The sequence below is a fragment of the Miniopterus natalensis genome, chromosome 20, assembly GCF_054644295.1.
Source record: "Miniopterus natalensis isolate mMinNat1 chromosome 20, mMinNat1.hap1, whole genome shotgun sequence".
Taxonomy (NCBI): domain Eukaryota; kingdom Metazoa; phylum Chordata; class Mammalia; order Chiroptera; family Miniopteridae; genus Miniopterus; species Miniopterus natalensis.
This window is the reverse complement of record NC_142100.1, coordinates 14,038,415-14,055,575: the sequence shown is the minus strand read 5'-3', so window position 1 is coordinate 14,055,575 and position 17,161 is coordinate 14,038,415. Positions and strand designations below refer to the sequence as shown.

At 53.0% G+C, this 17,161-nt stretch overlaps 1 protein-coding gene across 1 annotated transcript in view; it reads left to right on the top strand.

Moving 5' to 3' along the window:
- The window catches only part of BCR (BCR activator of RhoGEF and GTPase), a 105,413-nt gene that overhangs the window by 61,179 nt on the left and 27,073 nt on the right, over nt 1-17,161 (top strand). The window contains exons 3-9 of the mRNA XM_087828459.1: nt 1,940-2,044; nt 2,403-2,588; nt 7,727-7,834; nt 10,829-10,889; nt 12,159-12,211; nt 13,852-13,992; nt 16,908-17,029. Of these exons, the coding sequence (XP_087684585.1) occupies nt 1,940-2,044; nt 2,403-2,588; nt 7,727-7,834; nt 10,829-10,889; nt 12,159-12,211; nt 13,852-13,992; nt 16,908-17,029 (776 nt within the window). The remainder of the gene's footprint in view (nt 1-1,939; nt 2,045-2,402; nt 2,589-7,726; nt 7,835-10,828; nt 10,890-12,158; nt 12,212-13,851; nt 13,993-16,907; nt 17,030-17,161) is intronic.

Sequence of the window (17,161 nt, the reverse complement as noted above, 5' to 3'; positions counted from 1 at the left end):
AGAAGAGCCATACTGCTGGTCCTGATTCCAGACTCCCTGGTGACACCATGAGGCCCTAGCTGGCCTCAGTCAGGTTTTTCCTTGAAACCAGCATTTCTCACCTGGGCTTGATTTGGGCCCCAGGGGACGCATGGCAACGTCTGTAAACTTGTGCAGCTGTGTGTTGCTGCTCGCATGCACCTGATGAGTAGAGGCCAGAAATGCTGCTCAACACACTGCAAAGCACAAGATGACCCCAGTTCCCAACAGAGAATCCTCCAGCCCCAGATGGGCAAGGGCTCCAAGGGCCAGGAGCCTGCCCCCAATTAGGGGTCTCCCTGAGAGGTTTGGGGAAGTGGGTGACTGAAGGGGCGGTGTTCCAGTTCCATGCCCAAGGTTGTCTCACACTCCTCTGTGGGCTGGGAAACCTGGTGGTGGAATAGGCAGGCTCTTATGACACCTTCTGTGAATGTAGGGCCCCTCCCCACTTGGGTGCTGGCCAACTTCTAACACCAAGCTTAGATGCATTCTGCCCCCCCCCCCCCCCCCCCCCCCGCTCCACCAGGATCAGAGAGGAAGCAGGGCAGGGGCCAGGCAATCACACAGCAGTTTTTATCACTTTCAGCATCACCATCTGTATGAGTTTCCTGGGGTAGCCATAACAAAGTACCACAGAGCCTGGGAGCTTAAACAACAGAGATTTATTTCTCATGTTTCTGGAGTCTGGAAGTCCAAGATCAAGGTGTTGGCAGGGTTGGTTTCTCCTGAGGCCTCTCTCCCTGTCTTAGAAATGGCTGTCTTCTCCCTGTGTCTTTGCCCTGTGTGTGTGTCTGCATCTTAATCTCTTTTTTTATATGTTGAGATATTGACATGCAACATTTTGTTAGTTTCAGGTCTGCAACATGATTTGTGATCACTACAATAAGTCTAGTTAACATTCATCACCTCACATAGTTACGGATTTTTTTTTCCTGCACACTTTTAAAATCTAGCAACTTTCAAATATACAATACAGTATTATTAACTGTAGTCACCGTGCTGTACCTTACCTCCCCAGGACTTATTTGTTTTATAACTGGAAGTTTATACCTTCTGACCATCTAATTTCTTCTTAAAGGACACCAGTCATATTGGATTAGGGCCCACTGTAAAGACCTTATTTTAACTTAGTTACTTCTTCTAAGACCCTGACTCCAAATGCAGGCATATTCTGAGGCACTGGTGGATACACCACAGCCTGTAGTACTATGACAACTGGGATTGGAATGTGGTCTTCCGGATGTGTGGACTTTGTCTACACCCTATGTCAGCATCCAGTGACAAGGCAGCTCTGGCTTTTGGAGGCAAAGGCAGTAGAGCTGTATTGATGGGAGGGGAGACCTTTCTGTAGCCCACGCATGAGAGGGTCCCTGCCAACAGAATCGGAAGGCTCGAGAGACAACAGAATGGGAAGGTCCTGAGCCCAGGGAACAGGGTTCCCCTCGTGCAGGTGGCAGCAGCCCCAGCTCCGCCCCTGAGGCCAGGAGGCAGGGTGTGTGGAAGGAGGCAGTGCTGCCTGGCCCTTCAGTCCAAGGGTCAAGTGATAGTGGCAGAGATTCTTGGAAAGGAGCGACGAGTGGCAGAAGGGGTTGGGGCGGCTGTGCGGTGGGTTCCGATGCCCCCTTGGCTCAGCCTCTCCTGGGGCCACCATTCCTCGGTTACAGGCAGAAGGTGTGGAGGAAGACCTTGCCTGACTTGCTCAGCTCCAAACTTCCCAATGTCAAGACCAAATGGTGGCTCTCAGCTTTGCTGGATGACCCTCCAGAATTTGCAGTGACCACGAGTGAGTGGCTGACATGCCGGGGTTTCTGTGACTCCCTTTTTAATTCCACCTAGAGCATTCTCATAGCATTCTCAGCCTTCCTCTCTGAGATGGGCATGGGCCACCTCAGGTCTGACTTTTTATCTGTTTCTCTTACAGAGTGAGCTGGACTTGGAAAAAGGCTTGGAGATGAGAAAATGGGTCCTGTCTGGAATTCTGGCTAGTGAGGAGACTTACCTGAGCCACCTAGAGGCGCTGCTGCTGGTGAGGAGGGTACAGGGGGCTGAGTGGGGTGGGGCAGGAGCATGGGGAAATCTCAGCTCACACAGCCCAAGCGGAAGGTCAGCTGAGACACCGTGGAGTCGAGACACCTGTGGGAGGGTCAGAACATTCCACCTATGTAGAAGCTGGAGCTCCCCAAGGGGTAGTGGATAGTGGTGAAAGACATGTGCCAAACCAAGGTGGCTTTAAATTTTTATATTTTATGGAATTTAAAAATAAAAGCACATGTCACATAACCAAGATTTTCTGTGGCCATACCATGCACCTGACAAATGGTGAACCCTTTCATCTACGCCACCTCACCTGTCGCCTGTGCGGCCTCACCTGTGCCCTCTTCCAGCCCATGAAACCTTTGAAGGCCGCTGCCACCACCTCTCAGCCAGTGCTGACGAGCCAGCAGATCGAGACCATCTTTTTCAAAGTGCCTGAGCTCTACGAGATTCACAAGGAGTTCTACGACGGGCTCTTCCCCCGCGTGCAACAGTGGAGTCACCAGCAGCGAGTGGGCGACCTCTTCCAGAAGTTGGTGAGTGACTCGGGGCAGGTACATAGCAGCCTGTCAGAAGCTTGGGGTGTTGGAGGTGGCTGGGCGGGGGCCAGGGCTCTTGGGACACCAGGGCGACAGTGTCAAGTAAGAGTCTGGGGTGTGCCTCTCTACTTCAAATGACAAAGGTCAGGTTGTAAGTAGGCGGCCGTGTCACAGCATCCACACTGGACCCTTCACAAGACCTGTCCCTGGTTTCATCGTCCTGGGTCCTTCTGGGCTCTGCTCAGTTTTACTCAAGGCTGGCCCAGCTCCCTCAAGGGCCCCTTTGGACCAAAAAGATATTGCTGCCCAGGCAAACAGGACTCATGAATTCGGGGCAGAGGGTGGGACAGAGCCTGGAGGGGCAAGCACAGGTGGGAACAGAGTGGGGGACTGTTATACTTTATTTGAGTTTTGCAGTTATCTGAATTAAGGCTCTTGAATCAGTTGTAGAGTTTTTTTAAGTGCTATAGGGAGGGAAGACTTGGTCAATAAAAATCAAAGTAGTGGGAAAGAAAAGTGCCCTTAGTCTTGAAGGAGGGCCCTGGCAGAGAAAAGAAGTAAAAACAGAACATCCGAGTGGCTCTCAGCTTTCACTGGTGGCTCCTTTCAGAAGCTGGAGACCTATTTAATGCTGGAGACATTGGCAGTGACACCCTGTGCCCTGCAGGAATCAGGAATCATCCTTGTAGACAGGCTAGAGAAATGCAGGAGGGGTTGGTTGGCCCTGAGACAGTCTGGTTCTTGAGTAGTGGGGCTCAGCTCTGATCTGGGGTGCAAGCGGGGCCTGCAGGTGCTCCATGTCACCTGAGCTGAGGCAGCCATGTAGGGCAGCTCCCACCTTCATCATCATGCAGATAAGGAGACTGAGGAATGGAAGGTCTCTTGCTTGGACTGTAACCCTGGTTTGTCTTTTATCTGAGAACAGTGTTATCCCCCCTGCCTTTCAGGAGCCGTAAAACTGATGGACAGGTGGTGGAGGGTGACAGAATGACAGAATAAGAATTTCTGAGAGGCTCAGTGGGCCAAAACTGGCCACAAATCCCTTTGGCAGAGGTGTCCATGGTGAGTCACAGGACGGGAGAGGCCCGCTGAGAAGGCAGGTCAGGGGCCTCTCTGGCCTTCACTCACCACAGGGCCTGAGAAGAGCCAAGGGTGCAGCTTTTAAAGTCAGTGGATAAAATCTGAGAATCAGAGGAAGGGGCTGGTAGGCCCCTTGAAGTGGGCCAGGCCACACCCAGGACAGGGATTGGATTCGGGGTGTACACTTAACTGAGGTGTGGGTAAGGTGGAACTTGTCCAAAAGGAAGAAACAGTTAAGGGACCTGAGGATGGAGGAGAAAACCCTCAGATGGGAGCTGCCAGATCGATGTTTGTCTTCAACATATGAGGTTCATGTGTGATAAGGAGTTCCCCCCCTTTGCAGGTCTAAAGAGGGGAGCCAGTCAGTCTCTTTAGGTGGAGGCTTGTGGTGGGGGGGTGTCTAGAAACAAGAGTCTGGCAACTGTCTAGCAAAGAGGCCTCCTCACCATACCAGGAGCCCCTGTCCTGGGTGAGTCCCTTGAAAGGTGCGTGCTGGCCAGGCCCATGTGACGAGGACCCCTAATCCTGATTTCAGGGTTATCCAGGCCTCCTGGGCACATACACTTTCCCTGGAGTATTCTCCCTCCCAAGGTCACTGGGCCCTTCTAAGTGCACTGAGTATGGCAGTTACTGAAAAGCAGGGGCCCCAGCCCTTCTGGGCCCTCGGACACACAGTTGGCCGGACCCTGGCCTCACCTTGGCTCGGGCTTGGGCTCCAGCATTCCTCTCCAAGGCATGGCTTTCCTGTTGGCGGTCCCCACCTCCCTCCACTGCCCTGGGACAAAGATGGAAGGAACACAGGAAACGTGGTTTTGTTGAGATTCTCTCCACCTGGAACCCTTTCCCTGTGGCCAGAGAGCAGGAGGCTGTATTTTAAGGTGGGTTCCTCCCCTCTTTGAAGCACCCCGGTTTCTTTCTGTGTGATGTGTCAGCAGGTTTGAACTCTGTGGATTTGACTCAGCCTGTGGCCCTCCTGAGACAGAATCGTGTTGTTGGGAAGAAACCCACAACCGGCATTCTGCCCCAAATAACACTCTGAAATCACTTGGAAACTAAAAAAAAATTTAATAGTCTGATGAACGCCAGAATTTGGAAATTTTTTTCTGGTTTCCCTGGTGTCCCGGAGCTACCTTTTATGCATCAGATGTTGCAGCAGGAAGACTGGGGAGGGAGGTGGGGCTGCAGGGGATGTTGAGCCCTGGTACCTGCGTGCTTAGTGTTCACGTTTGTGCCACTCAGGTTAGGTACCGGGGTCTCCTGAAGCACAGACAGACACAGTCCCTGCCCCCGTCCCTTTTAGACTGGCACAGTGGGGTAGGCCCAGCATTGCTCCGTCAGGTTGTCCAGCTGGGAGAGTCTGAGGATCAAAAGGGACCGGGCCTTGACTTCCCTTCTTATGGAAATGTGTGGGTACCTCCCATCACCCAGGGTTTTGTTTCTGGCTGAAATTTTATCAGCTCAGCGTTTTGTTTTTTTTCTCCTTTCAAACTTCCAGAAGATTTGCAAGAATAGTACAAAGAACTCCCATGTGCCAGATATCCAGGTTGTAACATTTTGTCCCATTTGCTTTATCTTTTTTCTCTGCTATACATGTGCGCACAGACACTGAATAGTTTGAGAATAAATTGCAGATTCTGCCCTTTTACTCCTGAATACTTTATTGTGTATTTGCTAAGAACAAGGACAAGTTCTTCCATAACCCACAGTACAGTCATCAAGCGCAGGAAGTTCCACACTGATGTGACGCTGTTATTTCATATGCAATCCATATGCAAATTTCTCCCACATTAGCCAGCGTGTTCTTTTTTTTTTTTAATTAAAGCCATCATGTTCTTTATAGCCATTTCCTTCTCTGATTCAGGACCCAACCCATGGCCTCAAGATGTACTTGGTTGTCAAGTCTCCTTCCATCTATACTGGTTCCTTGACCTTTACTTGTCTTCCATGACCTTGACTTTTTTTTTTCTTTTTTTTTTTCGAAGGGTCCAAGCCAGTTTGGGTCTGTCTGATATTTCTTCAGGAATAGATTCAGGTTCTGCATTAATGGGAAAAAAACCAAAAACCACAACAGTGATGCTGTGTGCTCCTCAGTGTGTCCTGTCTGGAGGCACGCCCTGTTATTAGTGCAGCTTGGTTTTTGATTAGCTGAAAATATGCAAATGAATTGCCTGGAACTTCTCAAAAGCCACCTGGGAGCCGTGACCTCCTTGGGAAAGGGGTGGGAGAAGTAATGAAAGGGGTTCTCCTTCCATAGACCCTGTTTTAGTTTGCCAGGGCTGCCACAGTCTGGGTCGCTCAAACAACAGAGATCTATTTTCTCACAGTTCCAGAGGCTGGAAGTCCAAGATCAAGTTGTCAGCAGGGCTGGTTTCTCCTGAGGCCTCTGTCCTTGGCTTAGAGATGGCTGTGGTCTCCCTGTGTCCTCACATGGTTACTCCTCTGTGCCTGTCTTTGTCTAATCGCCTAAGTATACCAGTCCTACTGGATTAAAGCTCACCCTACCAGCCTCATTTTAACCTAATCTCATCCTTAGGCTCTGTCTCTAAAAACAATCATATTGTAAGATGCTGGTTGTCAGGGTGTCAGCACATGAAATTTTGAAAGCACAAAATTCAATAGGAACGTTTCCTTAGGACTTGACGAAACCGTCACCTCTTCAGCAGCCCCAGCGTTGTCAGCCCCTCCTCTGCTTTCAGCCACTTGCTATATTATGTGTTTATTCGCTTATTTATTTATCATGTGTCTCCTGCGAGCTGGCCGCACTGTCTGTGGTGGTAGTGCCTAAAGCAGGGCCTCGTTTGGGTGGGGGGCGCTCAGGGACCGGCGGAGGAGGGAGAAGGGAGGGCTCAGGCTCTGGGTCTGACCATGGTGCTGCTGCCAAAGATCCTGGCGCTTGGGGGATGCAGCCACTTTTCTGGGTTGATCAGCATGGTGGGCGCCAGGCAGGGCCTCCTCCAGCTGCTGCTTTTCCTTGTGCGCCCCCAGGCCCTCCATGCAGCCCCCATTGGGAGTGGGCCAGGAGACCAGACAGTGCTAAGGGCGCCTGGCTTACCCAGTGTCTGGGACTGTCATCTGAAGAAACATAAAGTTCAATATAAATGCAAATGTGTGTAGAAATAAAATGTAGGTTTTACACAGAACAAACACCAGGATCAGTGAAGGCCTAAGGCTTCCAGTTTGGTCAGCTGCAGTGGGAGGCCTGACCAGTGGATCACTGGGGTCTGCCCTTCCCCTTCCCAAGGCTGGGTTTTCTGGTGCAGTGTGAGGGCTGGTTCCCCCCGGCTGCCTCTAAAGATGACCTAGGGCTCAGAGATGGTGGTGGCTGCACACACTCTTCCCCGTGGAAATTGGCACTCAATTGAGTGTCTGAGCTGCAGGTTATATGGGGAGACCCTCTGTTAATATCTTCCTTTTGACAAAGGCCAAACAAAATGCTACTCACCTTGCAGCTGGCAGCCAGTTCTCCCACCTGCCAGGTGTGCAGTGTGACACCTGGGCCCCCTCGCCAGGTCTGAGCCTGGCTCATATCTGGGCAGTGGGAGCCCCTCCAAGGGTAGCTAGATTGCATGTTCCTTATGTGTCTGAAGGGATCAGATGTGAATGGAGCATCATACCCACCATAGGCTTGGGGTGCTGACCAGCTCTTCCACTTCGGTCCCCTGCAGCCAGAAGGAGAAGGTGACTCCATCCCACCTGCACAGAGACCTTTGTCTGCATTCACTGACATCCTTGAACTTTAGCTGTTGCCAGTGGCACCATTTAAATGAGTCGGGTGGGAGGAATAAGCAGCTGTGGAAGGGAACCGTTACCTGCTCGGGCCATGAGTCACTTCTCATGCCGCTGTGGGAGAGGGAAGCAGTCTCGGTGCGTGGGGAGGGGACGCAAGTGGGAGGCAACAGCACGGAAGAGCTGAGGTGTCTGCAGCTCTGCACTCTCTGTTGCACCTGGGGTTTCTCCAAAGCTGTGCACAGAAGCGAAGTTCCTTTCTCAGAAAGATGGGGCACAGTGGCACCTGTCTCACACCTGTCCCACGCTCTCTTCCTTTCTCCCTGCAGGCCAGCCAGCTAGGTGTGTACCGAGCCTTTGTGGACAACTACGGAGTTGCCATGGAAATGGCTGAGAAGTGCTGTCAGGCCAATGCTCAGTTTGCAGAAATCTCTGAGGTATGCACAATGCTGTTCAGACAGGTGGACCTCCCCCTCCTGCAGATACCCCATGACCCAGCCGAACAGGGTACCCCAAACCAAGGTTCGGTCGTAAGCCTCAGCGGTTTCCAGATGCCTCTGGGTTGGCACTGTCAGCCCTGTGCAGGGACACTGTTGTAAGCAGACAAGGAGCAGCCAAGATTCCTGCCTCCCCTGGGGCCAGGGCCCAATTCTGGGGCTTAGTTGGGTCCCCCTCACAGATGCCCTATTGTACTGTCCATGTGCAGTGAGGGGTGTTCACAGCTCTGCCCTGTTAATAAAGGTCTGGACACGAAAGTCCTTAGGCCGACTTTATGCCCTGTTGCTGCAGAGCTGGCAGGCAGCCATCGTGCTCTGTCCTTCCTCCAGCCAGCCAGTGACCTTGAGACCTGAGGAAGCAGAGCTGGTAGTGCAGGGGTGCAGGGCTGGAGTTGCTGTACTCTATAGACCCACGTGGGAGGAAAGCTCCAGACCCTTGGAGGACTGAAACCTCACACCCTGGATTGTTAATACAGAGGCCTCAAAAGAGCTGCTCAGATACAGAGGATGAGCAGGGTGTGAGGGTCTGGTGGCCACACCAGGACCAGTGCCCATGGCCATTCTCCCCACCCTTCTGCATCCTGTTTCTGCCCCTATGACAATTGGGTGACATTTTCTTCTTTCTGGGCCTGTACTCACCTTTGCTTTTTCATGTGTCCCACTCCTCAGAGCTCTGACTTGCCTTCCCCCATCAAATAAGGATTCTAGGTAGCAAGATCTTCATGTGAGAAAGGCAGCCTTAGAGAGAGAAATGGAAACTAGAAGTAGGGAGTAAGCCGGGGCTCTAGCTGGGAGATAATCACACCCTGAGTATCATACCTGGCTTTTTTCCAAAGGGCTTTGTGCCATTTTATAATTTATCACAGGAGGTGAGGTATCATGGGTCCTGGCACTTATCATCTCCTGTGGTGATAATATGTGCCACGTGTTCCTCTAGAGCCTGTGGGGCTCCCCACACCCTGCCTGGTGCTGCTGGTAACAGGCTACACACACCCAGGGCTCTAGTCTGGCTCCAGACTTCCCTCCCCAGCTGCCCTGGTTTCACCTGGCACATTCGGTCCATTCTTTTCCTTAGCTCATTCAGTTACTACAAACCCCACACCCCTAACAGCTGGAATGCTGGCGCAGAATCCAGAGTGACCTTGACAAATTAGAGACCTGATTCTCTAAGGACAGGCTGCAGTTAATTGGGGCCAAGTTTAAGTCAACCTGGACAGGTTTCTACAGAGGAGGGAGGAAGCAGTAGTGAGACACCATCCCAGGGGTGATGGGGTCTCACCAGCCACACGCAAATGAGAATCTAAGCCGAGACTGGGGTGCCGGCAGTGTAGGATGGCATCTGGGGCCAGCCAACAGCCAGGCCTCCATATAGCTTGTACCATTGGGTGGCATTCACTTTGGCCCTCTATCCATATTTTAAAAAAGACAGGAGATATTGAACCCACCCAGAATGCAAAATGAATCCAAAGGAAATGGGAGCCGCAGGCTGAGTAGAGGTGTTGTGGGTGCGTTCAGGGGGGTCAAAGAGTGGGGACTGGACTGGATAATCGCCTCCGAGGACAGGGATGGGTAGAGCAGTGGTCCTTTGTTTTCACCCAGGACCAGTCCTGACAAACGGGTGTGCGGCAGCATCCAGTTAGACCAGAGCTGCCCTACCTAGCTGGGTTGCGTGGGAAGCTAGCTCCCCAGACGATAGATAATAAGAGTGATGGGGAAAGGGTTTCTGCAGTCAAGTAAGTTTGGGAAATGTGAGATTAAAGCAGATTCAAAAGGACTTCCCAGTACTCATGTGCATTGCGCTGCCCAGGGGCACGTGGTGCATGGGCTGCCTCCGGGGCTCACATGAGCACAGCACCTGGTTTTTGCAGTCTCAGGTTTAGCTCTCGCCCCCCTCCCACCCCTCGGCAACTGCTGAGGGAGGCGTGTGGGGGCACAACCACTGTGAGGGGTGTTACATTCTCAGGAAAGGTGCCAAAGCGCATTGTGGAGTTTTGCCCCAGTGAGCTTAAAAACACTGCTTTTTTTGTCTCAAGAGGTTCCCGGCCAAGAATTTTGGGAAGCCATCTCTGAGCCCCTTCTCATCCCTGTGCTGGTTTTTTGTTTTGTTCAGAAGCCTAGAATTGGAATAAACCACAGCTGCTTTCCAGAGACTTTCAGGCGCATGGGGATCTTTTATCGTCGCTTCTCTAGGACCTTGGGCTAAATCAGTGATGTCTTCAGTGTAGTTGTATCAGGCATGACCTACCCACTAGAAAGTGCTGATCTCCTCCCAGGAATCTCAGTACCTCATTTGTTAGCAAGTACGTTTGCTAAGTCAGGAAAGAGTGGGGTGGAGGCATATTACTATGTGGATCTCGGCGGAGCCCCTGCCAGCTATAAAGGTGTGTTCTTCCAACCCACCAGCCCCTGCACACTGCAGAATGCTCCAGGAAAGCAGTTTGTGCATTTAGAAAGGGCATGCAGTTGGCCTCGGTTTGCAGGATTCTCTGTGTCAGAGGTTCTCAACCAGGGGCGGTTTTGTCCCCAAGAGACATTTAGCAGTGACTGGGGACATTTTTGATTGTCACAACGGGAGGAGGGCGATGCTACTGTGCACACAGGTAGAGGCTAGGGTTGCTGCTCAACATCCCACAGTGCACAGTACAGCCCCACCCCACCCTCCAGAAATAGAATTTCTGGCTCAAAATCTCATTGGTGCCAGGATTGAGAAACTATCTCAGGTCTACCGCAGCATCCAGGACATGTCTTGTGCTCAGCACACCCTGTTTTTTTATACTGTGGCCCAGGACACACCCCCGTGGCTTGCCGCATCTGGGGTTCTTTGTGGTGAGAGGAAGGTGAGATTTCTGTTGAAGGTTCCTGACTCTGGGACTTCCTGCCACATCAAAGCTGCTTGAGTTTTCCCCTGTGGAAATATGCTGTTTTTCTTTTCAGAACCTGAGAGCCAGAAGCAACAAGGATGCTAAGGACCAGACGACCAAGAACTCTTTGGAAAGTGAGTTCTCCGTGCCAAGGCCTCTTCATGCCCCTGTGGGGGTGGCCACTGCAAGCAGATGGAAAGTAAACATGGTGCCCGTCAGGTCACCCTCTGGTGCCTTTGCTGCTCCAGACTTCCAATAGTGATGTTGGGTACAAGGAAGGAGCAGCTGAGCTGGGCATGGCAGGGTGGGGAAGGATGAGGCCAGGACAGCTTGCCACCAGTAGTTACAAACAGGAAAAATGGTAGGCTTTAGCAGATACCCACAAACCAGGCACTGTCAGCATTAAAAATGTCATCTTGCTGTCCCCAGTAGCCCCATAAGAAGGGAGCAGCCTCACCTCCTTCCCTCCTTTCAGATGACAAACCAGGTTTAGGACAAAATTTAACCCATGCAGAATGCAGATCCCTAGTGGCCAGATAGGGAGTGAAACCAGAGCTCCCAGGCCCGTGTACTCAGCCTCCTCTCTCTGGGTGGAAAGTGGTATTAGGAACAGTAGGTTACTTCTCACTTCCAGTTGTTAGGATAGCAGAAAGTTATACTCACAGAGAACAGCAGGCGTGCCCAGAGCTTTACCATGCTAAGCCTCAGTTTCCCTGTCTGTAAAATGGGGATAGCAGTGCTCTCCGTATACAAGTCATGGGAGTCACGTGAGGAAATATACCTGATGGTATCAGAATACGTTTATGCATCTGTGCCCTCAGTAGGCTGTGCTCACCACGCAAAAGCGGGGACAGCCAACACTGTCCGGGGCTACTGGGCTACTGAAGTTCAGGTATGTCCACCTGTAAAGATGAGAGCTGTGTCAGCACCTGAGTTCGTTCCTGCTGTTCTCACAATCAGGCCTCCTGACTGTGCAGGAGAGAGCAGTATATTGGTCTGCTGGTCTGCTCCTGGGTGACCCTGGGCTGGAGAGCAGGTCTCCCACCAGGGTTGGGACCCTCACTGGCCCATCCTCACCAGGGTGCTGGTGGGCTCCCCAACCCCAGGAGGAAGGGCATTAACACTAAGCAATTTAGCAGTTGTCACTGAGTCAGCCACGTAGGCTCAGGTTCTGACCAGCAGCTCTGGACTCCACATTAATGGCACAGACTGAAAGCTCAAAGCTGTGAAGCCCAGCCTTTCTGGTATTCAAGGTTTGCCCCTGTCACTGAGCAAAGGGTGCTCTGGGTTTGCCTTCGTCATTGGAGAGGTGAGGCTGCTCCCTTTAGCTGAGCCCTTTTAGCGAGGATAAGCAGTTGGGTGGTCTGGGTCTGTTTTCTCCACATGTGGCCGTCTCTCCGCAGCCCTGCTCTACAAGCCTGTGGACCGGGTGACACGAAGCACGCTGGTTCTGCATGTGAGTCACTGCACCCAGGGCCTTCTCACCCTGGTGTCCTTGGCTTCTGCTGTCCTCGGGTTGACACTGATGTTTATTAGTTGCCCACCTACTCCCCTTTTTCTGCTACCTGCCTTCACTGAAAATGCAGAAATGAGGTGCCCCTGCTATCCTGAGGTTCCCAGAGGGATGGTGGGGGGAACAGAGCAGACTCTCTAGGTGTCCTGAGTTCTCTCATTGGAGCTAGTGCAGGGAGGGAGTGTCCTCTGGGGGGGGGCCTTGCTGTCACAGTGTATGAACTGAACTCCAGGGTGGTCAGGGTGGGGCTCAGATGGCAGGTGGGTTCCAGGACCTTGGGGATGACCACACCCTCCCAGCCTGGGAAAGGTACAGGGCCCTGACTTGATAGGGCTGTTCCTGAAGGCAGTGGGGAGTCCCTGAAGGGCTTGTCTTAATACTGAGAAACAAAACCAGAAAATAGAAATGGCCCTTAATCCTACTGCTCGGGTGACTCTAGTCACATATTTAGAGCAAGTTGTCCGTGCATGGTTTTTGCTAATTTACAACCAAGTTGCGGAAGTGTGTGAAGTTTCCATTTCCTTTCCCACTTCCTCTCCGCAAAGGAGCCGCCACCACAAGATTGACACGTGTGCCAAAACACTGAACATCTTCTAAGTTACACATAGGGTGTCGTGCTGTACATAGAATTCCACACTTTGCTTTTCTCCCTCTTAATATCATATCATGGGGATTGTCCGACTTGGGTTTGAACAGCTCTGCCTCATTGTCTTTTAAGCTGCATAGTACTCCATCCTTCAGTTAAGAGATTTTGAAAGGAGGGAGATAAGGTTTCCAGTCTGGAAGGATTTGGTAGGTGGCTCGTTGGAGACTCGGAGACCCTGTAGTGTGTCCCCTCGCTGTGATTATCCCAGGTCTGCATAGCTGATGGTCCTGACGCGTAGCTGGAGCTGCCTGGTATGGGTCTGGTCCGTGTGTCTTTGCACATGGAATTTGGGAGCTAAGGAGATTTTGTTTCTCTGATCAGGGAGCTGTTGACCTTGAGGACAAATCACATGCATTCCTAGTGGAGGAGTCGTGGATACTCCATCTCAGTTCTTAGGCTCTTATCTAAAAGAGGAGGAGGTGGGAGGCTGAAGGTTTTCTCTTGACCTTGCACTGCCCAGTGGTTCTGGACCGGGACTGATTCTGCCACCTAGGGGACATGCTGCACTGTCTGGAGACATGTTTGGTTGACATGTCTGGAGACAACTTCAGATGAGGAGGTGCTACTGGTATCTAGAGGGTAGAGGCCAGGGATGGTGCTAACTCCTACGGTGCACAGGACAGCCCCCCACCTCGAAGAATCATTCGGCCCAGAATGGCCCCAGTGCCGAGGTGGAGAAAGCCTGCCCTAGACCCTGAGGGTGGGAACCCCTCTTGGCAGCATGCAAACAGCCTGGGCTGTGGGAAGGCTATTTAGGACCCGCATCCCAAGTGCCTGCACAGCTCTGCCATGTTGCCCAGGCCCAATGTGAGAAGTGGCAGCAATGCCCGCAGAGCCCATGGCCCTGGATTATGCCCAGTGTGTGTCTGCAGTTGCGCACACAGATGGGTGCCAAGGCCTCACCCTCTCTAACTCGAGTGCTCTCGCCCTGATGCAGGACTTGCTGAAGCACACCCCCCCCAGCCACCCCGACCACCCTCTGCTGCAGGATGCCCTTCGCATCTCACAGAACTTCCTGTCCAGCATCAACGAGGAGATCACGCCCCGCCGGCAGTCCATGACCGTGAAGAAAGGCGAGGTAATTATGGCCGGGGTTGGCCCAGCCAGCCTGAGCTGAGGGCACGGGGGCCTCTCTGGTCCTCAGCAGGCTGGCCCTGGACAGTTCAGCCAAACACAGGGAATGCATTGCCCACTAGGGTCCCTGACCCTGGCAGGGTAAAACCCAGTCCTGTGTGTAGGGCGTCAAAGTGGAGTTTCATAGGCGCCTCTTTCTTTCTCCATCGTGGCACGTTGTGTCCAGGGCACCCCCTCTTTTCCCCACATTTTGCCAGCCCAGGGTCCCCACTGAAACTGGTAAGAAGGAGCACGCCATTTCGCCCCCCTGGAACCACCTAGTTTCTCCTGAGTATTCTTTTATTAAAGAACAGTTATCGCTGGATTTAAGGATTTAAATGGGAAAGAAAGGGAGGCATGTGCGGTTTATATTTGTGACATAAGAACATGGGCAAGAGGTCTTCAGCCAGGAACGTTCTTCTTCCCCCTCTTCCCTCAGTGACAGTCACCCCTGGTCTTCATCTCCCTGCACATCATCAATAAGAGGGCGTAGAACAGAGGGGCTCAGAGCGTAGTGGCCCGGCCTGCCTGGTGGTCTCTGCCCCTTCCTGGGAGCAGCCCAGCTTGGTGCCAGGCAGGTGCCATCCCCAGTGGGCGGCGTGTAGTGAGACACCAGAGGTGTGCCAGTCAGGGACCCGGCCTCCATAGTGGGCATCCTTTGTCAGAGTAACACTAAGGCGAGGGGAACTGACTCACGCGGCCTCTGAGGTCTCGTGCAGGGCTAGGAGCCGTCTGGCCCAGGCAGGACACAGGCTGGCAGTGAACCTCACTGTAGCTGCCGCTGAAAATCACTTCCTCCCCTTTAGCTGCCACAAATGCCAGGGTAACACTTGGTGGCCTCATGGAGAAGGAAGGTGGTGCCTGAGGTGGGACTTCAGATGAACGTGTGAGTGGCAGGACCTGGCAGGGAGAGTAGGTGGGCCAGCTGGGACGTTAGGGGGTGGTCAGTGCAGAGACAGTCTGTGTGATTCTGACCTGCCAGAAGAGGGGACCCGGCTGGGTCCACTTCTGAGCTGGGCGTAGGGTGCCCTCTGCTGGTGGTGGCCAGAAGTGCATCTCTTTTGCATGGAGGAAGGACTGCAGTCCCCACCCTCATGTGAGTCACATCACCCCTCACAAAAGTTCCCTTGGTCCCACCTCCTAGGCTGGAAGACCCTCTGCTGTGTACCAGCCTAGGAGGCATACATTCCTTCATGCCTTGGGAACCTACCTCAGTGTCCCAGAGCTCTTCCCAGACCTGCCCCCCAAAGTACACCCAGCAGTCAGGTCACCCAGGGTCTCCAGCACTACATGGACATTTCTCCATGAGCACACACTTTCTTGCTTCTCATGGGTGCCAGTGCCGGACATGCTGTCTGCCCATGGCAGGCGGGGTGAGTGTGAGTGACGATGAGTCATGGCCTTGGCACACCAGCAGCCTTCCTGCCCTTCCACTCATGGTCTCATTGGCACCAGTGTGTCCCATTTAAATCATCAGCTCACCTGAGTCAGGGGCTGGATCTCTGTTGTGAACTGAGCTCTGTGTGACAGACTATGATGTGCAGCCTTTGTGCCCAGAAGTGTTGGGGGACCCATCCCAGCCCAGACTGCTTTTGCTTCTGGGGGTCTCTGCTGCATAAGCAGCAGAGCCAGGAGCATGGACCTGCCTAGGGCACTGGGGGGATGGGAACAAGTGCCTCCTACTGGGAAAATGTTGTAGGTCTTCACCAACTCTGGTGTGCTTGCAGACCTGCTGGGCCCTTCCCCTCAGTCTTCCCGGAGGCCAGGTGGACCAGGTGCCCACTAACCAGCTGATCTCGCCTTGGGTTTGTGGGTTTCTGAGGGCAGAGACTACATGTTGCCACTCACTCACTGTGCTGCCTGGGAAGACTGGTGGAGCTCCCTGAGGCTCAGGTTTCTCATCTGCAAAATGGGCATGAGGTCCTGCCCATGGGTGTGGTGGGGATCACGTCCAATGATCAGGCCATGTGCTTGTACAGCACACCTGGAATGTGCGTGGGGAGGGCTGCCCATGTCTCTGTGTCCTCTGCCCAGCACAGTGCTGACCCAGATGAGCTGCTGGGCACTGTTTGTCATGTGAATTACTGGTTTGCCCTCATAGGCTGTCAGCAACCCCTGGGGCTGTATGAGTCAGTGGGATTGTCCCTTGTCTTTCAGGTGAAGTATGGAGTTGCAGAGGCACAGGGCTTGCTGGAGGCTGGTGTCTCTAGTCCCCTTGCTCATTCTAGGTCCTGTGGGCCCAGGAAAGGCCACCTCGGGCAGCTAGGCAGGCCGAGCTGCCACCTCAGGCTGCAGGTGTCCACACGGGCATCAGAGGTGTAACCCCTATGTGGACCGCTGCACATCAGTGGGCACTAACTTCTGGAGGACTAGAATGTGCATCCCAGCTGTGGGACACCACCTTGGCCCCCCCCTCAGAGTGCATCAAGCCTGCCTCCTGCCTACTCACCAGGCTGCCCTATCTTTGCCCAAGTGCCAAGCTTTTCTCATTGTGGGGCTTCTGCTATGACAGTCCCCTGCGGGAATGTCCCCTTCTTCATGGGGCTGGTCTCTTGCCCATTCTGGGTCTTGCTGTCTCAGAGAGGCATAGGTTACCCTGCTTAGAAGGGTTTTCCTGCCATTGTTTCACTGTTGGCTTGGCCAGAACATGCCCTCCCCAACCTCCAGGCCAGTAGCCGTTACCCCATCCACTTGCCCTCTTTCACAGGCCAAGCACCCAGGAGGGGCTCGGAAACTGTTGAGCAAAGAACTTATGTGGCATGTATGTTCTCAGGCTGATGAGATGGAGGGAACACTCTGGAAAGTGGGTCTGAGGGTTGGAGATGGAGGGAATGAAGGCTGCTGCCCTAACTTAAGCCCCTGCCCCACCCTGTCCTGCAGCACAGGCAGCTACTGAAGGACAGCTTCATGGTGGAGCTGGTGGAGGGAGCCCGCAAGCTGCGCCACGTCTTCCTGTTCACCGACCTGCTCCTCTGCACCAAGCTCAAGAAGCAGAGTGGAGGGTGAGTGACCATGCAGCCCTTGCCCTGCCAGGAGGAAAAAGTCTCCAGGGAGCATGGTATTGGTTTCATATATAGAGGAAACCTAGTTTTTTTTCCTTTCAACTTGAGCCTGAAGAATTCAGTCACTATGTG